Source organism: Haemaphysalis longicornis, unplaced genomic scaffold (assembly GCF_048455015.1).
Source record: "Haemaphysalis longicornis isolate Haplotype H1 unplaced genomic scaffold, Haemaphysalis longicornis Haplotype H1 scaffold_5, whole genome shotgun sequence".
Classification (NCBI taxonomy): Eukaryota; Metazoa; Arthropoda; class Arachnida; order Ixodida; family Ixodidae; genus Haemaphysalis; species Haemaphysalis longicornis.
Genome location: NW_027526385.1, coordinates 7,773,133 through 7,795,494, shown reverse-complemented (window position 1 = coordinate 7,795,494; position 22,362 = coordinate 7,773,133). Strand labels below are relative to the sequence as shown.

The window sequence follows — 22,362 nt, the reverse complement described above, 5'->3', positions numbered from 1 at the left end:
TCTTGGGGATCGAAAACTTTTTGTCCAACCGAACACAATTTGTCTCTGCTAACAACTTTGATTCTGCTCTTTGTCCGGTCACCTCCGGGGTTCCACAAGGCTCTGTTCTCGGACCTTTGCTTTTCCTGATCTATATTAATGACTTGCCTAACTCCGTAACATCCTCAATAAGGTTATTTGCCGATGATTGTGTCATTTATCGTGTAATATCATCAAATTCAGAAACTCTAACATTACAATCTGACGTAGATAAGATTTCTACTTGGTGTGATACTTGGAAGATGCGTCTTAACCACCAAAAGTGCAAACTAATGAGAATTTCCCGCAGTACTGCTCCGCCTAACTTACACAATTATCGCATTATAGGTCCTGCACTCGAAGAGGTCACCTCTTATAAATACTTAGGCGTCTAGTACATAACATCTAACCTTTCATGGCAGACTCACATTAACCATATCACTAACAACGCCAACCGCATGCTTGGTTACCTCCGTCGCAATTTCTCAATGGCCCCAGTTAACGTAAAGCTACTTCTCTACAAAACACTAATACGCCCTAACCTTGAATATGTCTCTTCTGTCTGGGACCCTGCAGTAGAATATCTAACAAATGCAATAGAATCTGTTCAAAATCGTAGTGTACGTTTTATTCTTGCTAACTACTCTCGGACGGCCAGTGTACCATCTATGAAGACTACCTTAAACCTCCCTCTCCTCTCACACCGCAGGAAACTAGCACGATTAGTTCTACTCCACAAAATTTACTATTACAATCCGGAATTAAGAAGTCAACTTTTCTCTGCACCTTCTTACATGTCGTCTCCAACTGATCACCTGCATACATTATTCGTTCCATAGTGCCGCTCTAATTTATTTTTCTACTCATTTATCCCAAAAACCACCACTGCATGGAACCACCTCCCCGGCTCAATTGCTAGCATAACCGATTTGTCTGCATTTAAAAATTCTATAGAAAAACACTTTAGCTAATCCGCGTTTTTGTTGTTTCCTTTTTCTTCGATTTTTCCTGTTTTTGATACCCTTTCCTGTGTTTGCATTATGTATCAACTCCACTCCCTTCTGTAACGCCTTCGGGCCTTGAAGGTACAATAAATGAAATGAAATGAAATTTACACTAATTGAGCTGAGCGCCTGCCGTCCCCTCTACAACGGTTTAAACCATAGTGAGCGACTATAAAACAGCTCTCCGGAATTACAGAATTACTAAATTGGCAGCATCTCTAATACCGCCCTACACATTTTACGCTCCGTCCAAGCCGCTCGTATGCGCAACGTGCAAATAATCTGGTCACTGTCCCATGCATCTCTCCCAGGGAACAAGCTAGCACACGAGGCGGCCCGAGGTTTCACCTCCCGGGATTGGCCTGACGACGCTGCTGACTCGGACCAGGAAGCTAGGGACAGGATGGTGACCTACCGGGACATCGCTCAGCACTATCGCATGGAGCGCCAGAAATGTCCCGCAGCGCATCGCACGCTCAACAGACGTCAATATGTAGCCTGTCGTCAGCTGCAGGCTGATGCCCACCCCAATCCTGCAGTATTGAGCAACATTTATCCCGACCTTTATAATGACCAATGCAAGTGGTGCACCCAGCGGGCCTCAGTCACTCACATGATTTGGGCTTGTGATGCTCAGCCACGAACTATACGAACATGCTTACGAATTACCAGTGCGGGGCAGTGGGAGAACTAATTGCTTAGCTCCGACCATGAAATACAGGTCAAGGTCCTCCAACTGTCTGAAGATACCGCTCGCGCCCAAGGGCTGCCGTCTTCTGAGGAAGATAAATTCAGGAAGGCTGCCACTTCCCCTTACTCCTTTCACCAAGTTTTAGGCAAAATGTTGTCGTCATCATCATCTTCATCAGCAGCAGCAGCATCACTCCACTTCGAGGCGAGGGGGGCCGTATTGTGCACAGGATTTGATAGTCGCTGAATTGAATGGTGGGATCGCTCAAAGTGAGCCACCATATGACGCTGCGTAATACAGAAAGTGCTTGGCTCGTGCCGACATGGGAGCGGTATGTCGCTACTCTGATGACGACCGAAGTCCTACATATCTATCTTACCAACAACACAGTAAACCTACAAACACATACCGTAAAAAGAACAGGGAAAGTGCTGTCTTGCAGTGTTTTCAGTCCGCGTGCGTCGATTTAGCGCTGTTTGGTGTCAGATGAAGTCATACCAGCTCACCAAGTTACTTCCTCCTTTACATATCCCCAGAGTAGCACATACACGCGGTTGGTTCGGGTAGACAAACCGTCCGTCAATTTTTTGGCATCTTCCCGGTTTCGGTAAGGCTCCGTAAGGTTGACATTCATAGGGTTGGTGCTTACGCGTCAGTAGGGTATTCTCCGATTTTGTGTATTTTTATCCGTAATTGCACAAGCATGATTAACGAAAAAGATGAACAATGACAAAATTGACGAGCGTCCAGTTGACAACGTACATAACGTCCAGTTAACATAAGGGAGCACGCGCATGCCTAATGTGTCGGCACCTGGCGGCCATCTGGTTTCCCATTGCAACACTTGCGGGTGCACCTGACCTCTTTTTGAGAACACAAAGATCAAGCAGCACCATTTGGAATCACGCACGCGCGAAATGTTTGAGGCATGCACGATAGCGAAAAGGGGCGACACGTGCGTCAGTCAGCCCTCTGTTACATCGCTACAGAGGGAACGTGACTACATAGATGGAGCATGTCGGAGATAGTAGCATCAAAATGTTACCCTCAGTGCTGTGCACACTGTTCATTATTTACCTGTTTTCTTATCCTTTCGTTTTCGTTTTGATTGATCCCAAAGTTGTAACGTCACTTGTGTCTTCGTATATATTGCTGAACGCAATAAAACACGCCCAGTTGCTAGTGAGTGCTCCGTTGATGACAGTTCACCTCCAGTAGACATTTCATTCCCTGGGCCTATTGACAGCCTGTTCTTCGAACCGACTGATGAATTCGAAATTATCCGAACCTTTTTGAGCCTAAATGATAGCAAGGCACTTGACGTTGACAATATACAGGTAAAGCCAATAAAGTATATTATACATTCCATTGCTCCAATACTTGTTTACATTTTTAACCTGATGTTTGCGTCGGATGTATACCCTTCTGCAATGAAAAAATCTAGAGTGTCTGTGCTGTATAAGGGTGGTGACAAGAATTCGGTGGCAAACTACAGACCAATCTCGGTGATACCTATTTTTTCAAAAGGAATTGAAAAAATAATTTGTGCACGGCTTGTAAAATTCTTAGACAAACATAAAATTCTAACTGATGCTCAGTTTGGATTTCGTGCCGGAAGGTCTACGGAATCGGCGTTACTAACACTAAAAGAACAAGTACTGTGTAATTTCGAAGATAAGCTGTAAACCGTTGGCCTATTCATCGATTTCAGCAAAGCCTTTGATTGCCTACAACATCGTATACTAATAGATAAGCTTTCTCACTATGAAATTCGTGGTTTGCCTCTGTCCCTGCTAACGTCTTATTTAGGGGATAGACATCAGTGTGTATGCATGGGCAGTTACCGTTCATCGTTTCTTCCGTTACAATGTGGTGTACCCCAGGGTAGTGTACTAGGGCCAATCTTATTCAACCTTTATGTTAATGATATTGTTAACATTGACACAGCCGTAAAATACATTATATACGCTGATGATTGTACCTTGCTGTTTTCCGGAATGAATCTTGATGACGTGATTGGAGAGTGTAACGCGGTTCTTAGCAAACTTTACCTGTGGTCGCAATCCAACTGCAATAGAATTAATCCTTCCAAAACTAAAATTATTATTTTCCGCGCAAGGAATAAGGAAGTCAAACTACATCAGCATTTCATTGATGCTGGTCAGGAGATAGCGGTCGTAGATGAACATAAAATACCTGGTGTTACATTTTCCTCAAATTTAGCCTGGGATGCACACATCGATCACCTTTGTTCTAAATTATCCGCAGCCGCTGGTGCTCTGTCGCGCTGCCGATCTTTAATTCCACTGCACGCAAAACTCAGCATTTATCATGCCTTATTTGCTTCGCATCTTAATTATTGCAGTTTGGTATGGTTGACTACGACGAAGAAAAACATCAAAAAAATTATAACCTTGCAAAAGAAAATCATTCGCAACGTTGCTGACGTTGGTTATCTGTCCTCAACGCGTACCTTGTTTCCCTTGTATATTATTGTTAAAATTGAAAACATGTACAACTTCCAAATACTGCGCATGTTTTGTTTTTCATCCAGTACGCACAAATGTTTTCTGGCAGATACTGCCTCTTTGACGCCCAATATCACATGTGTTGTTACACGAAGCACAGATGAGTGGTTTGTACCCCGGTTTCGAACCAATTACAAATTTCAGATGCTCCATCATAATCTGCCATTTATATTAAACAGTTACACTTTCTTAACATTGAAAGATATGCGACAATGTTTTGTAAGCATGTAAATTGATGTTGCTCTGCGCGCGTGTATAGCTTGTTTGATATGTTTAATTTTATGATATATTTCGTGTGTCATTTAGATTTTGTAGTAGCAGTTTGGAGAGTGTTTATTTAATTAACTATGTGGTTAACTGTGTTTCTCGTACAATAGGTGTGTATTTAATCCTGTATCGAAGTTAATTTCGATAGCTATGAAGTTGTACACCCTGTATTTCTCTCTGGTCTTCATTCTTACATCGTTCGTATATCTTTTTTTTTATTTTTTTTTTCCTGTACGTACTGCTCCGCCGTTGCTGTCTTGTAATGGCTTCCCGGGCCCCGTCAAGCTGTGTAAAACAGCTTTTAGCCCAGGAAGCTACTCAGGAACCTCTGGGAAAATAAATAAAGAAAAAAAAGAAAAAAAAAAGAACTGCTTCCCTTTCTTACGTCCGTGTTCTTGCGCTGTTTTTTGAAGTGACATAACGTTACGAGTTACCATAGTACAAGATTGCCTATGACGACTTGCCCTATTTGACGAGTTCACCCACGACGATTTGACTGTGAAGAGTTTACTTGACTCGCTCTCCTAGACCCATTTGTCTCTATATCACGAAACCTCGTGTAATCCGACGCGCTGATTACAGGCATTGGCAATTGGTCCTCTCAAGTCGTTTCACTCTAGTACGTTGAAAAGAAGGGCCTCGACATGGTAAAAAGCGCACTAGACGGGGACACAAGAATAGACAGTGACACGGGACGAACGCTAAACATCAACTGGGGCTTTATTGACAAGAAAGGCTATATACATACACACAAATGCGCAGAAAGACTAAAAAGGTACATAAAGCGCAGCTTTCAAGAGCATGTGATTGACGCTGTAGATAGGATTTTTCTTTTGTGTAAAAACTAACTGATAAAGGTGGCTTCATTACCTGACTCCGTCTGCCTTTTTTAAAAAAAATAGCAGTCGCTTAGCTCGGCTATGCCAGGATATATGTAGCGTGAGCTATGGTTCAGCTCGTTATTCTAGGGTTTCCTGGTTGTCTAGGATTAGCTGATTATCATGCTTACTGCTGCTAAAACGATTTACAATCCAGTCCAATCCACTCCAGTCCAGTACAGTTCAGTACAACCCAATTAAATCCAATCTAATCTAATCTAATTGAATCCAATCCAGTCCAGTCCAGTCCAGTGCAGTCCAGTCTAGTCTAGTCCAGACCAGTCCAGTCCAACCGAGTCACTGCTCCTCGCGCATGCGCTGCACGGCTCTCCACGAGCCACTCGAAACGGCTATTAAGCGGATCTGGCGCAGCGTCAGGCTTGGCTACTGCGTAACGGACGCGCACAGCTGGGCACGCGGTGGCGCCAGTGCGTGTGCCGCGGCTACGACGTCACTCCTCTGGAAAGCACAGACCGGCGAATGTGCAGACACAATTCTCCACACACCCGTACTCCAATTGGATTGGGTTTCAAATCCAATTCAATCCAATTTAATTTATTCCAATCCAATTCAATCCAATCCACTCTGATTTCTTCACCGGGGAATTTTGCGGGTAGAGTTACTTTTTCTCTTCTATATGTTGTTGCTTTTTATGTAATTGAAATGTGTTATACGTATTGCTATATACTGCTGTATCGGACCTGCATGGTCCTTCGTTACCGCAGTATACTGTGAATAAATAAAAATAAATAATCCAATCCAATGCTCCTCGCGCTTGTGCAGCACGGCCCTTCGAGGTCCACGCGAAACTGCTCAACCTCGGCCAGTGCAGCTTACGCTACAAAAAAAAAAAAAAAATACGCGGAAAAACTCCGAAGCTAACGTACATGCCTCGAACGCAAGCGACGATTTGTGGATATCAGTACACAGGAAGAGTTCGTTGATTAAGTGGGAAGATTCAAACGCTACGTGCAAGTGTTCTACTGTAGGTTTTCTTTCAAATTTTATTAGCTCTTGATCACGGAAGGACAACGTGTCCGTAATATTTTTTGCAGAGATTTAGACCTATGCCTGCTTTATTTGCCAGATTATAGTGTGCGATACCACTTGTGTTGCACGCCATGGGTGCACGTGCACGTGCGCTGCAGTGGCTGTCGGGGCATATCCACGGTCAATAATCGCAGAACGTGCTGCAGCACCAACGCCCGGCGACATGTCTACTCGCCTCCACCTCCATCGCATCCACCATCTGCGCCTCCACCTCCATCGCATTCACCACCTGCGCCCCCACCTCCATCGCATTCACCACCTGCGCCCCCACCTCCGCCTCCACCTCCACCTCCGCCGGCAGATGAAACATCGGGATAATGGCGTATTGGCCAAGACCGGATGTACATATAATCCTGCACACAAGTGATGGACAAGCAACGAAACAACCATGAATTCGGTGGAATATACTGGCTGCACGAAGCAATTGCGTTGAATTTTTTCCCGCAGGGTTACAAGGGTAATTTGAGTACACCCAAAGTACATCGCCCGCAGGTCGGCAGTTCCAATTGGTCGGCATTACGTACTTCGATAACGGCGGTGCTCAGTTCAGCGGTCCCTCACAAGTCCGTGTTTAAGTGCAGCATGCCACAAAACCGCCTACCCTTTAGTGCGACTGGGATGTTTGCATAGATATCACTATTGATTAGGGTGGATTTGTACAGACGCAATACTGCACGCAAGCACTGTTTCTAACAGCAGACATTTACCGTTAAATTGGGCAAAAAATGCGTTTATGCTGCTTTATTTATGCGTACTCGAGCATGTCGGAGGTGGGAATACGACGGACAGAAATTTAATGCCCTTCCACTCTGGTAAGAAGGTTCACCAGCGCAGCCGAGGTCCCCAGCCTCAACGTGAGCGACAATATTTTTTGAACAGGCCGTAGTCCAAGGAGTGCACGAGACAAAGTACAGTTCTTTGCAATTTGCGATTAAGCATACAACTTTGCTATTACCTGAATGAAACTTCTATGGACTGGATTTTATATCTAGTGAACAAACATAGGGCTTTCCGTTTCCCTACCGTAATAGCCAATGTATTGACAGCACAAGGGAATTCCACAATATTTACAACTACATTTTTAACTTTTCTAGTTCGAAAAGTAAATTAGACGAGGCGTAATGCTGCAGTCTAACTAGCTGCTAATTGTCATGTAATTTGTTTCCGGATAGTTTCTAGAAAATAGGAGTTACAGCCATTTAATGCAACGATACTCCCTCCGTAAATAGCCTTGTAGTCATAGCAGATAGGAAACCGAAATATTTATAACTTCACTGTGAAATAACAACGACAACGATATGAAACTCGGTGCAACCATAAAGTTATTTTGTCAGCTTATTTTGATAAAATTGTTTTTGGGATAGTTTAAAAAACAGGAGTTAAAGCCATTTTTAAATCTTACAGCCTCTCTCGATGAACGAGACTTACTGTGCAACGCACAATTTAGGAAAGGGATGCTACAAGCTCCCAACTTACACAGGCCTCCTTCAAGTCGACTTCACCCATAACACAACTCTGCTGTTGGGTAGCCATTTTTTAGGGGTAACCTAAGCAGTCGTTTGAAAATATGAAGGCCCTCTGGTGTTTCATTTTTTACGAGTTTTTCTATACGCTGATGTTACGGGGCATATTTTTACGCTCGCGAGGATTTAAGTTGGTTCTGCAAATTGCGCTACGCTCGTTTGAGATTCTAGTCTACATGGCCATGTTGCCGAAGAAGATATGCTGCATCCAACTATAGAGAGGTTCGCATGAAAAACAGGTTCACTTGTACAGGTTCTCTTGAAAAGTTAGCTTGAAAAAATCAAGAAATTCCTTCAGCCCCATCAGGTATGCGACACCTCAATCGCGTAACGGCGCTCAACTGAGTAGCCAGTCGGCCCATTTACAAAAGTAGTCTGCACTTTTTTTGCCAAAGTACACGGCACACCGCCATGCAGTTTACCAGAAGCTGCCGATGGCTAGGATCCACAAAATGTTTTCCGGCAACAAAACGATGTGTACCATTTCACGCGAGCTTCGCGCCACCTTGTAGTGCCCACTTAAATCACCAGGATCGTAAGAGTCCGCGCTACACCTTCAGCGAATAAAAAAAAACCCATAAAACTCGGTGCCCATTCATTCTGTCAAGAAGGATGATCAGGGAGGCTGTGTCCTGTAATGTTAGGCATTTTAGTGTATCATTGTTATGTAATTTTTTTCCGGACAGTTCCCGTTAAACAACAGTAATCGCTGTTTTCGGTAACTGTATTTCTCGCGTAGATGGTCCTACATTGACAGTGGACAATAACCCCGTAACGTTTACAGCTTCAAGTGTTGTTTTCCAGAAAAGATCTAGAAAAACGTGATATGACAATTAGCCGCAAAGACGGCTCTGCCATTACATCCCACAGTTTCGCTGGCCATTCATCTTAAGAGAGTGGGCTGGCGCTGAACATTGTGGGGAGATTAGACTTAGCACAGCCAGCCAAAAAATTCAGTGTCCATCCTCTCTTTGAGAAAGGACGACCAGCAATGCTGTGGTGCCGAGCCTGAATGTCTCGACGACCTGTTTCCGACGGGGTTTAGCTCAGCGAGTGCGTGCAACGAAGCACGTTTGTTTGTAATTTGTGATTGACCATACTTCCGAGACAATATCTTGAGTGAAACATGTTTGGGATAAATTTTTATTTTAGCTCGACAAACATGGGGCAGTCCATTTCTCCTCTCATCGAAGCCCACGTAATAACAGCAGACTGGATACCGCAATGCTTACAACTTCACTCTTAAACTATGAATTTAGAAATGTAAATGAAACCAGGGGCAATTTTCGAGCCATCTTAGCAGCTACTGGACTATAATTTATTTCAAATTGGTTGCGATATAATAAGAGTTACAGCCATTTTGCGTAACCACTCTCCATCGATCGACAGAAGACGGGAATTCCGCCATATAAACCAGCTCGTTTTAAAAGGAACTAGGTCAAGATGAACTCCATGGTTAACGCAAACAATAACGTTGCTCGCTTGTACAGTCAACAATTCACAAAAAAAAGCCTACGTTTAGAGAACTTTTTGTTCATGGGAAAGCATTTTCACGGTCCCCCCGAGTTCGTCTTTACACGAGTCTGCTGAACACGCTTTCACTGTGAGGTTACAAGTTGCGACAAGTAAATGAAAGAAACTCCGCATAATAGCACAGTCAACGTAGCGACTAATTGCCATATGATTGGATTCGGGACACTTTTGGTAACAGATGAGTTAGAGCCGTTTTGCGTAGTCATACGCCCTCCGTAGATGGGCGTGCTTCCTTTTGAAACCCTTTAGGAGCCATGAAGACAAAATACAAGTTTGTTTTTCCGAAAGGTTTCGTCTTTTATAGAATCCCCTGCGCTTGCGCGGCAGCAAATGATGCCGTATTCACTGAAAAATAATCAATTCAGGTTAAAATTTTGATTCTCCCGCCAAATCGTATGCTTTGGTGACGTGTTCAATAAAATCATAACGGCGTGTATACAAACAAATTTCCAGTGCGCCATTCGGCTTTGTGCCTTGCTTGCCGTCAAACCTCCCAGATGGCGCTAGAATAGCCAGCACTCCGCCGTTTATTTGTTTTTGACAGTATTTACACATGGCATGTTTTTGTTACGGTAGAAAGTAATCGCTTCGTGGAACATGCGGTATGCTTGACAAACAGGGTCACGCAAGGCAACGTCGCGTACGCAGATCAGCCAGCGTCGTATAAGACAACTGCAATGCCTCAGACTGCTGTGCAGCTAAAACAAGCATAGTGCGCCCACTACCGACGGCAGCGCGCATCGGTACTTCTATGTTTACGCGTATTTTCGTTACTTTTGCGGTTTACCGCACTATTCTTACTGCTGTAAAATGGATATGCATCGCATTTAGGAGCAAATAGCTCGTTCGGCAAGCTGATAAGCTCTGCCTAAATTGAGCTTTCTTTTGCCCGCTTCAGCCAATCGCACAGCTGGACTCATATGACTTCATAGGTTGTGTTGCGGAAAAAGAGCGAGTGGGTAGCATGGATATTCCCTTCTTTTCCTAAATATAAACCTTATTTGAGCAAAAGTTTCGCTAAAAGTGGTGTCAGTATAATTCTAACGAGGCAAGCTTTTGAATGAACCAAACGTGTTTTGTTTTAATGGCTCCTTTAATGCGGGAAATCCATCGTAAACGAAGTCGGCTTCACGTCTAAACGCAAGTAAATTGCTGAGAACAATTTCTTACGGCAAAATTGAAGCCGTGTCGCAGGAAAGTATGAAGGCGCTAGGGCGTTTTTCCGCTCTTTTGTGAGTTTTTCGTACTCTGAATGTGTGGTGCACAATTTAACGGTCCCAGGAACTATAGTGGGCGCGGCAAGATGACGCTACGCACGCGTGGAGTTCTTGCTACATCGCCGTGTTGCCGGAGACGATCAGCTGGCTCCTAGGCATAGATAACCTCGCCGTAAAATTGGCACCGTGTCTTCTCGCTTCGCTGCAAATGTTGCCGAAAGATGATATTCCCCCCACGCCCTCTCACCCCGCCTACCTAACAGACCCTCCTGTCCCGGTTCTCCAGTGACAACCACCTTGAAAATTTGCTCAATTCAATTCCATTTTCTCGCGTTCGCAGCGCTACAGCGCCATCTGCCGGGACCTCTTCTTACTGTTCGGTCTCCCGCCGCGGTGGCTCAGTGGCTAAGGCGTGGTGCTGCTAAGCACGAGGTCGCGGGTTCGATTCACAGCCGCGGCAGCCGCTTTTCTGATGGAAGCGAAAAGCAAAAGCGCCCGTTTCCACTAGATTTCGACGCAAGTTAAAGATCCCCGGTGGTCGAAATTAATCAGGAGCCCTCCACTACGGCGCGCCTCATCGCCTGCGTTGCTTCGGCGCGTTAAACCCTAAAATGAATATACGGTTTCGCTCAACTTCACGGAACGCAATAAAATCTCGATGTCAGCCAACGCAGTCATTTTGTTAGCCCCACACGCGTGGCCAAAGTGAACTACAATCAAGAAAAGCGTCCGGTCAAGGTGGCGAGTTACAGGCGAATTTATTAAGTCAAGAATAGGGTCCCAGGTCCCTTTTACATCTTCCGGCAGCATCAATAGTGTTTAAAATTTTATCGCTAAGTCTTGGCAGGCCTACAAAAACTAGACACAATGCCGCAAAGATGACCACGTAGGCCTGCTTTTGCTATTGCGCAAGAATACGGCTGGTAGTTCACGCCCTCTTTGTGGCTGCCTACGATAAAAGGACGCATTATAACTAGTTGACGGGAGCGGGAGCGTCACGCACTGGCAACTTCAGCCAACGGAAAAGTCGCTTCTTTTTACGTAAGAGCTTGCAAATGGCAGCTGCCATCGCCACAAAATGGGGCAAAACATTTCACCGACTATCGGCACCGTGATATCCCCATGAATTGGCCACAGGCGCAGTTTCACACTATGCGTGGTTTAGAGCTGTTGCTAGCGAATGATTAAATAGTTTTGACTGCCTCCATGTCAGAGACAACCGAGCATAAAAATAACAGCCCATGTTTTCTTTTAGCGAACGGCGACCAAACATTCTTTATTGGGTTGGAGTGACAGCAACACAAAGGGGCACTAGATGCATCTCAACTACAAACAACCCAACGCATTGAATTTGCCCGCACTCCTCCGGGTAAGCTTGCGGGTCACATGATCAGACAGAAAAGAAAATTTAAGCAAGCGAAATGCTCCTTCCTTAATGCGTTGATCCTGGTCTTGTATAGGAATAAGAAAATCGGTGGCATCATTAGGCCTTGCCATTTTCGGGCGCATCGCTGTCCTTACCGCATCACACAATCGGTAGTCACAACTTCGTTTTCTTGTCATGGCAAAAATATCTTGTAACAAGACAGCAGGCGATAGCGTGGCGGCAGTGACGGCTGGACAGGAGATATCGGTAAATACATCTCGCAAGTTAACGTTGAGACAAAGCTCAGTTGTGCTGTGGAAAGCAATTGAAGGAAATAAGCATGAACGGGAAAGAGACGGTGTAATGTTCTCCCGTTTAACACATGTTTGTCGCTCGCATTTGGATCAAAGCTACGTTACCGCCTTGTGATGTATTCATTAGTTTATGCTGAAAAACTGTTCCAGTTTCAAGCCTCGACTTGGGCCCTGAATTGTAGACTGCGTAGAAACAGTTTCGAGACCATTTCTCGCACAATATCTGATTGCTTGTTATTGATTTATGTAAGCTAAGCGTCATATTACGCAGCATGTCGTCACAGCTATGCGTGCAAAAAGAAACATGGCGAATTCACGGACAAATCACGAAGTGGAGAATATGACCGTAGAACCTGCATCGAAGAGGGCTGGAAGCCTCACTCAAGCCAACGAACGTATCTACAGTAGCTATTCCGACGTGGCAATGGCCAGCCATGCTGGCTGCAGAAGAAAGCACACGTTACGTGTAGATATACACCTCTAGCGCATTAAAAAGTTTTTGCCGTTGCAGCACGAAGTGTTGTAGCGCGAGGCGTTGGAAAACGAGTGTCCCGGTGTTTTAGTACCGTAACTACACGGAAGATGACGACAGGGGACGCCGACAGCCCGAGCAAATAAAGGGCCGCACCGTTATAAGTGCGAGGGCCTCCATATTGTTATGCGATTTGTATTGCCCATGAAAAAATGTCTTCCTGTCAATGCATCCCTGCTTAGTCGTCAAGCTGACTTTAGGGTGATCACTGTAGGCTTGGTCTTTGTAAACAGGCTTCCCCGCATAATGTGGCTCACAGTGAAACATTCCCATTTGAGGATGGTGTACGATTACAGAAAGCGGCTGTAACTCTTGTCTTATCGAAACTACTCGATAACATTAGGCGGTATTAAGACGTTATCACTACTCTACCATTATGTCGAGTTTCATTTACATGTCATACGTAGGTAGTTCAGAGAAGTTGTAAACGCTAGAGAATTACTGTATGCTTTCTATACAGAGGCATGTACGGAAGGTGTATGGTTAAAAAAACAGCTGTAACTAATTTTAGCAGAACTATTTGGAAAAAATTTCGTGACAACCGAAATATAACCCTATAGCATTGCGTACCACATCATCGCTCGTCGTCCTTCTTAATGGAGAGGAAAGTACTGAATTTTTTGCGAAACGTGACTACGATTCCGCCATTCTGTGTCGAAAGTGACGTTATGCCCCAAAATTATAAGTATTTTACTCCAATGTGGCCTGTACTTTCTGCTAAACATTGAAAGACACTCACAATTAGCATAAGCGCTCCGAGGAGCACGGCCTTCATCTTGACGTCCAGGTCGATGGGGAACCCAAGCGAGAAGCTGTCGAAGCTGGTAAGCTTGTTATGAGACAATCTGGATTCAAGCTTAATGATGTGTCCCAGCTTGGTGACCCCGTCCGGGGCGAAAATATTGAATAACACCTCCTTACCGCAGAAGGTGCACGGGCATAGGGGCCGCTTGATCTTGAGCACAAGTTTGTCTCTGCGGTCCAGGATCGAGAATGATGGGGAGAGGCTAAAGTCCATTCGGACCGATCCTATAATGGTGCCCTTCGGAGCTTGGACCTCCAGTTCCTGCAAGCCACAAAAACACAACTGTTAGCAAAGCAAAGCATATCGCTGCGAAGGAGACATTGTAAGTAATCCCGGCTACCCCTAATGGAACACATACATCACTATACAACAGAAAAGAAAATAAACGAACTAAAAGGCCACTTCGAAAATGGCGACACCATGCTTTGTTTATAGTGCAATTTAACTCTACGGCCGTCCTCGAAGAAGAAAAAGTTTAGGAAAAGGTTGGATTCACGGCCCAATCACGGAAATTGCGGTGCTAGTGGCGGAAGCAGTGACGAGTCCAGAAGAAGTCGACTACTCAAGTACGTCATCATCGAGGCTGGATCGTCTGGGTTCTGGACGTTACTTGAGTTCGACGACGTGCTCTCGGAGAGATCGGGGACCTCAACGATAAGCTCGGACAGCGGGGTGGAAGGCCTGTCGGGCTTTAGCGGCTGCTGAGGGTAGTCCCTGCTGCTGCGTCTCCGCGAGGGAAGCAATTCTGGGGCCCAGTTCTCTAAACCGACGGGGCGCCGCTTTGAAACGACTGGGTAGCGCCATGCAAATGCATGTGTTCTGGGGTCGGGGCCGTCGCTTTAACAAACCTGTGCAAGGAGCGTGAGCCGCAGAAAAGCAGAGTGGCAAGGGCGCGAAGCGACACCCACTGCCCCCCATCGTTTCACTTGTCGCTTCGCGCCTTTGCCACTGTGCTTTTCTGTGGCTCACGCTCCTTGCACAGGTTTGTTAAAGCGACGGCCCCGACCCCAGAACACATGCATTTGCATGGCGCTACCCAGTCGTTTCAAAGCGACGCCCGTTTTTTAGAGAGTTTGTCCCTTGGACAAGTTCAAGTTTATTCAAGGCAATATTACAAAACATTGCCTTGGGGGGCATGGCTAGAGGCAAACCAGTTGCCTGACGAAGGCCACGCCACCCTCAGCCGCGAACGGTATGACAAAGCAAATAAAAAGTACAAGAAAAAAAATAAAAAGTACAAGAAAAAAATTTACAAGCAAAATTTGCAAGTTAAAGAAGAAACTAGCACACACTGATACAACTGGATACAAGTGGATGGGGTTTCAATTTTTGTACGAAGCTGTTTATAATTTGGGGTACAGAAGAAACAAAGTAAAATGCAAAATGCAAGAACAGAAACAAATTAAAAACATCGTGAGCAGCGCGTGGTGTTACAAAATAGTTTCGCTTATAGTTACAATGATACCTTCATACCTATACGATAGAAAAGAGTAGCGGTTTACTAAATTTCTTGTATTGTGACGGCGTTGTTCCTAAAATTAAGACTTCCAATATCACCGGATGTTCGTTCAACACATGGGGTATTTTGTGAGACAGTTTTTGGTCACCATAGTTTGTTCTGGATCTTGACTTCGTTAATAAAGTTTTTCGCAACTCATATGGGCATTCTTTTATTTGGTATTTGAGTAGAAACAGGCTGTCCGAGCTGTATTGTCGCAATATTTCAATGAACAATTTATACGTCAGTGTTTTGCGGACGTCAAGAATTTTATATTCGGTGTAGTACGGAGTAATATCTTCATTGAGTTGAATATTTCCTATTGCACGCAAAGCTAGATTTTGAAGTGCCTGTAGGAGATCCAAACTTGTTTTGGTTGCGGTTGACCACACTAATGAACAGTAATTCAGTCGGGAGTGTATAAGAGCATGATATATAGCGCGTTTTAAACTTGGCGGGAAATAATACCTCAGCTTATTTATATACCTAGGGCTCGGGAAATATCTACTCTAAGTGCATCAATATGTGGTGACCATGATAGATTTTCGTGAAATACAACCCCCAGAAATCTAATTGATGATGTGTGTTGTATTTGGGCACCCTGAAATTGCAGATGTAATCCAATCGGTGTTTGTGTTCCTTTTGATTTGAAAAGCATGTATTTTGTTTTGCTTACGTTCAGTTGTAGTTTATTTGCAGTTAGCCATGAGCATAAACGGTCTAACCAGGTGTTGGCCTGCCCAAACAAATCGTGCACATTTACGCCTGAGAAAAACACGTTGGTGTCGTCTGCATATAATACCATATTTGTGTAACCTTTGATGTGTACAATGTCATTTATATATAGCAGGAATAAGATAGGCCCAAGGATGGATCCCTGTGGAACTCCGTATTTTATTTACTGTGTTTCAGAAATGACCCCATTTATTGACGTGAACTGAGTTCTGTTCGTAAGATAGCTTTTTAATAATTCTAATGCGACACCACGTATCCCATAGAAAGGAAGTTTTTGAAAAAGAACGTCATGTTGGACACAATAAAAAGCTTTTTTTCAGATCAAGGAATAGGCCAAGTGTTATTTTTTCTCCTCTATATTTTGGAGCAATTTTTCTTTTATTCCTAGGAGGGCCGTTTCTGCAGATGTGCTTTTTCGGAAGCCGTATTGTTCTTCGGATAATATGTTATGCGCGGTCAAAAACGCAGTGATTCTTCTTCGCATGATGTCCTCGGCTATTTTTGAAAAAACAGAGAGTACGGAGATAGGCCTATAATTATTTAAATCATTAAATGAACCACTCTTATGAATGACCACTACTCGAGCTAACTTCATTTTTTCTGGAAATACACCTGTGGAGAGAATTAGATTACAAATATGTGCAAGGGGAAAACATACAGTCTGACTAACAGCTTTCAGCGGTTTTGATTTAACACCATCTGCACCAGAGGAGCAACGATCCTTTAACGATAAAATTATATTTTGAACTTCATACTGGTCGGTGGCATGCATAAACACGGTAGAGGGACAACTCTCTTTTATGAACTGGTCACTCTGTATTTGTTTAAGGACATCTGGGGCAGCTCCCACGTCAATGAAGTGAGAATTGAAGGTATTTGCAACATCTAGGTCCGACAGCCCATTTCTTTGAAAGTGAACTCGTTTCATCGAATTATTTTTATTTAGTATTTCGTTTATCGCTTTCCACACAAAGCGTGTATTTCCTAAAGTACCTTGGAATTTGTTCATATAGTAGTCAAGCTTCGCCTTTTTTATATCCTTATTTAGTTGGTTTCGTACTTTTTTAAATATCTGAAAGTCGTTTTCCTTTCTGCTGGTTAAAAACGATCGGAATAGCTTATTTCGGTGCTTGATTCGTTTATAAAGGTCTTTTGATATCCAGGGTTTTCTTGATTTCTTATATTGTGTGAGAGGTTTGAGGGGGAAACATGTATTATAAAAGGATGTAAAGGTAGACAAAAAGGCATCGTAAGCAGTATTTACATCGGTTGCCTCCGTAATTTTCTGCCAGGGATGGGCAGAAACAAGTTCAATAAAGTTTCGTAAGTTTTGTTCAGAATAGTTTCTAGCTAGCCCTTCATGGCCAGTTTGACACGGACGCTTATGTGGAATGAGACTGTAGATGGGTAGGTGATCACTAAGGCCGCACATCAAAACCCCTGCTTTTATGTTGTCCCGAGGAAAGCTTGTCACACAGAGATCAAGAGTTGTCTGCGTGGATGGCGTAATTCTCGTAGGGGAGTCTATTACATTCGAACAGCCATACGATTCAAATATTTCTTGAAATAGTAAGTAAGATGGATTTGTAGAACATGCATTGATATTAAAATCTCCTACCAAAACTGTTTCTAAATTCAGAGCGGTGCTGAATTCGAACAACCTTTCTGAGAATTTGAGAAAGCCTTCAACAGATCCAGAAGGAGGGCGGTACGCAAGAGCAAACAAAGTGTTATAACATTTGATAGCGAGTGATTCATGACTACTATCAACATTCTTAAAATCGGGAACAATTTCATACGATAAGTCCGAGCGAACGTAAATAGCAATTCCACCACCACGCTTTTGCGGACGAGACACAGAAACACAATCATAGCCACTTATAGAATAGCACTCATGAGGTAAAAACCACGTTTCGCTGAAACCCAGCAAGTCAAAAGAGTATTTTAACTCTAACAAAAACAGGCAAACTTCATCAAATTTATTTCTCATGCTTCTGGCATTCAAATGAAAAACTCGAAAGGGGCAAAGGTTTTTTAGCGATACAGTGTCATAACTAAATTGATCGAACTGCGGCAACGCCATTGTCTACGGTTGAACTGCTGACGCTTATGCATTGACGTTATCACATTGAAGCGGCCAGATTCCGCTCGTCCCGAATAACTATCGCTCGATCGCCGCTCGCCTTCTTGACCAGCACCTTTCCGTAGCAATGCCACACAAACTGATAGCCAGATTCCAGTTGCCATTCTTTAGCCTTCGACAAAAGGGCGCGTGCGAGTCGCGTCACGTTTTCGCAGATGTAGGCGGTTTTATTTCCGTTCTTTAGTTCTTTTTTGTTTGCAAGCCAGGAATCACGGAGTTCTTGGCGCGTGAAACGAACTATGATAGCTCGCATCTTGCCCGGTTTAGCTGGAAGCCTGTGAACAGCTTCGACTTCATTTATGCTTAGTGGGGGGACATTGATCTGTGTTGCTATTTCGTTCACTTTTGTTAGCAAGTCCTCTTTTTCCGTTTCTTGAACACCGTGTATTTCAACGCTTAAGCGACGGCTACGGTATTCGAGGTCATTCGTATCCAGTTGAAGCTGTGTTAGCTCTTTGCTCGAGTCTGCAACCTCCAATTTTTGCACTCGCTTAGTTAATTTTTTTTGTTGCTTTTTCTTCGGAGGCAAGACGAGCTTGAAATTCATCGAATTTTTCAGAAAGCACTTGATTTATTGATTGATTGCAGGGTGTAACGCGCCGACGCAACGCAGGCGATGAGGCGCACCGTAGTGGAGGGCTCCGGATTAATTTCGACCACCTGGGGATCTTTATCATGCGCCGAAATCTCGTACCAGAAAGCACTTGAACTGACGCTTCAAGTTCTCCCATTTTTGAAGGCAGAGTCAAGAGAGAAATCTAACTTATTGTTCAATTCAACGAGCTGGCTTGCAACATCTATGTCAATTTTTTGCTTTCCTGTCGCACCATTTCCTCTCTGAGTAGCGCCTCGGCAGGTATCACACTTCCAATGCTTCTTAGTGCCATCACGCTTACCAGTGAAAGAGTCTTCACTTACTCCTGAGCAGCCACCGAGGTGGAATTGGAATTTACACTCACTGCAAGTCAGGTAAAGACTATTATCGCGTGATGCCTGAAGGTTTGTTTGGCCTCTGCGCCGTTTGTAATGAGCCGTTTGCGTGGGCGCCTATGTCTGCCAATGTCGGTAGGCCACCGAACGGCTGAAGAGCACGTTGTACCCCTCTTCTGGGTGGACATGTGTCGCGATTCGGTTCGTCTGGTTTCAGTGTTGCGAATTGTGGAGCTGAAAAGTTGCGAAGCAGAAGCTGCAAGTGCGGATAGCGTCCAATGTACTACTAACGCTATGATAACAGTCTCCGAATGGAAGAGATAGAAGAGGGGAGCTTGGGGGTGGCAGAGTAAACGTGGCGCCCTAGAATTCGGTCGTAGTTCGATACACTACATCTATTTTTAAGTGCGAATGCACTTCTTAACCGACCCTTGTCATCCGTCCGGCGCGCCGTCCGCAGCCCGCTCCGCCAGCAGGTGTTATCTCTCCGCGCTCCTCCTCCTCTCCCCTAGCAACGGAGCAATGGAGCGGCGGGCGCCGCGTGAGGGCGCGCGCATCGACGGCGCTCCGGCCGGTTGGGCGCGGGCGCGCGCGGCTGCGCGGGCGTAGTAACGGGTTGCGCCGCGTGAGGGAGCGTTCATCGGCGCTCCCGGCGGGTTGGGCGCGGGCGCTCGCTGCTGCGCGGGTGTAGTAACGGGTTGCGCCGCGTGAGGGCGCGTCTCCTCTCCCTCTCCACGCGTGCCCTCTCCACTCCACGCGTACCCTCTCCACTCCACTCGTTTACCGCCCCTGCGTAATCAACTCGTGCATTCGCACTTTCACATGCTCCCCCTCGGGGAAATGCGTGGGGAATTTTTTCCTAATGCAGTGTCTAAGATTCTACCGAGTTGCATTATATCGCGCACTATATGCATATAGTGCAAGATATACCTAAGCTCAGCCCGCCCGCTGGAAAAATTATGGGTGTCACAACACGTGATCGTTTTTACTACTAATAAAAAAGCTTTAGGACATAGATAAAGGTAGCATCATGATTTAGTTTGTGCGCTAGAAGCTCCTCATTGGACTTTGATCTTTGTCTCCATCGGTATGACGACGTCCTCTTGCCATTTTTTAATTTACTCTTTGGAAGCACGTCACAGAACCAGATAATAAAGTTTGTGTGCCGCATTGTAAGCACATAGACGAATCTGGACGACCTCCCCTTTGAGACCGAATAAATGCAAACATTGAGATTTCTCCTCCTGCCATGGTGTACCGCAATATTCTCGTATTCATCAGCCTAATGGTGGTACTAAGAATCTATAAATCGCCCCGCAAATGAAAGTGTCGATCCGTATATACTCTATGTTGTACTACTCTAAAGACTGCCATCTCCAGAGCTAACAAATTACGGTTGGGACTGGTGTGCAAACTTTTTTCATTTTGGCAAACTAAATTTTGATTGAACGTCCTGCTAGTCTATGCACATGAGTGCTAGAGAGTGGCTTTAAGAGGCTTCAATTGCGCGAGAATACGTGCCTGCAAGCAGCAGAAGCAGCAGAAGCACCAGGCGCAGTCGCATCGCAGTGGACGGATGAAGCGCAGCACCGGAACGTTGCGGTAGTCCAGCAGACGCATGTCGAAAGGACGTCCGCCACAGTAGAACCAGCGGTCTCTGCAGTCGCTCTCCTCGATTGCCAGGAAGATGAACTGGTCCATCGTGTTTTTCACCACGTACCTCTTCGGCATAACCCCTGAAATGTGTGACACGTGCTCTAATTGCAGCCTGAACTTTTGTCCCAGAAAATTCATTCCCTACAAAGAACATGAGAGTAGTTTAGCAACGAGGTTTCACTGTTGACAAAAAAAGCAGTGCAGGCACGCGCATGCTTGTATAGATAGCCGCTGACGTGTCGGGTGATGAATTTTTCATTCAGAATATTTAGCAACATCAAAGAACGCACGTCCGATGCTACGGCTTTGAGCCCAGGTTAAGCGGTCGCAGAATGATGATGCCTTGGAGCGTATAAGACTGCGCTAAATGTTAAAAAATGCCACAAAAAGTGATCGGCAGCCATCAAATCTTGCGCAACTAAATTTGAAGCGCGGCCTTATTAAGAAAAATGTAATTTCACATTAAAAGACGCAGGTGCCTGCTCGCCACCCCTCCAAAAAAACCAATTATACGCTCGGGTGAAATGAGAAGGTAGAAAAATTGTGTATAGAAACACGAAAACACTTATATCCCAAGGAACCAGAGGCGGACGATTGACGACTGAGCATTTGTCAAAGCATTCACTCAAAACTACACGAGGAGAGGGCGACGTCAGGAGAAGGTGAAACACAAGACGAAACATTTCGGCATTTCAGGGTATTCATTCTCTGGGGCACGGGGAAATGAAGTTTTTGGTGCTCAGATTATTTCTTAAATTATCAAGCAGCTTGGTTTACACACTTGCGTAACGCTTGCCAGTCGCGGTATGAATGTTCATTAATTTCGACTTCCCCTTGAGGTTAGAATTAGGGACCTTTAGCTGTATGGAAGACACCCTGCAGCCAAGCTCCGCAAGGGAAAGAATACCGAGCGTAAGGGAGGAGGTACGTGGATATGCGACAGGAATTGACTTTTGCAAAAGTAAGCACCGTTGGTAGCCCCCACAAGAGGAGTTCTTGGCTCAGGGCAATGCTGATCAGCTCTGAACTTCCTTGGGAAAAGTACACAGAAAAAAAGGGTTGGTGAAGTACATACAAATATATGCGCCAGCTGAGAACAGGTTTCGCCAATTCGTGAGTCTCACTAGCTGAAGAAACACACTGCTACAGCCACCATGCGTTTTAGGTGCGGAGTACCTTAGGACCGCATAATGTCGGTCCGCGTCCGTGGGCAAAGAATTTACAATGTCAAAAAATCATAGAGGCACAGGCAGGATTCGAGCCTGTGTCTGGCAGACCACACAGAGTTGGTGGCAGTCGTCTTACCCATTGGGCTACGACCGTGAGTTAGTACCCGAGAGTCGAGCGGCTTACTTTCTCGACAGTAACGGTGCGGAGTACCTTAGGACCTCGCAAAGTCCATCCTCGTCTATCCGTGCGCACGCCACCATCAAGCAAAAATCAAGCGAAATTCTGTTTAAGCCGTGAGTTGCAGATTCATTTAAGTAATATTCAAGGCGCAACTCACAGCTCAAATCGAATGATGATCGGGGCGCCAATCGGATGTCACTCGGGGCGCAAATCGGATGTTATTTCGAGTCCCCGTACTCCGCACCCTCGCCATCATCCACGGAGTGGAGATGCTGCCATTTCATATAATTGAGAATACGCATGTTCGCCACGTAGATGTAAGAG

At 45.0% G+C, this 22,362-nt stretch overlaps 1 protein-coding gene across 1 annotated transcript; it reads right to left on the bottom strand.

The window, feature by feature from the left end:
* Positions 1-12,797: 12,797 nt before the first annotated feature.
* On the bottom strand, positions 12,798-20,733 carry LOC144138985 (phospholipid scramblase 3-like). The gene is made up of 3 exons (XM_077671488.1): positions 20,554-20,733; positions 13,661-13,987; positions 12,798-12,830 (listed from the first exon to the last, which is right to left on the bottom strand). The coding sequence occupies exons 1-3, from the start codon at positions 20,731-20,733 to the stop codon at positions 12,798-12,800; spliced, it is 540 nt and encodes a 179-aa protein (XP_077527614.1).
* Positions 20,734-22,362: the final 1,629 nt, after the last annotated feature.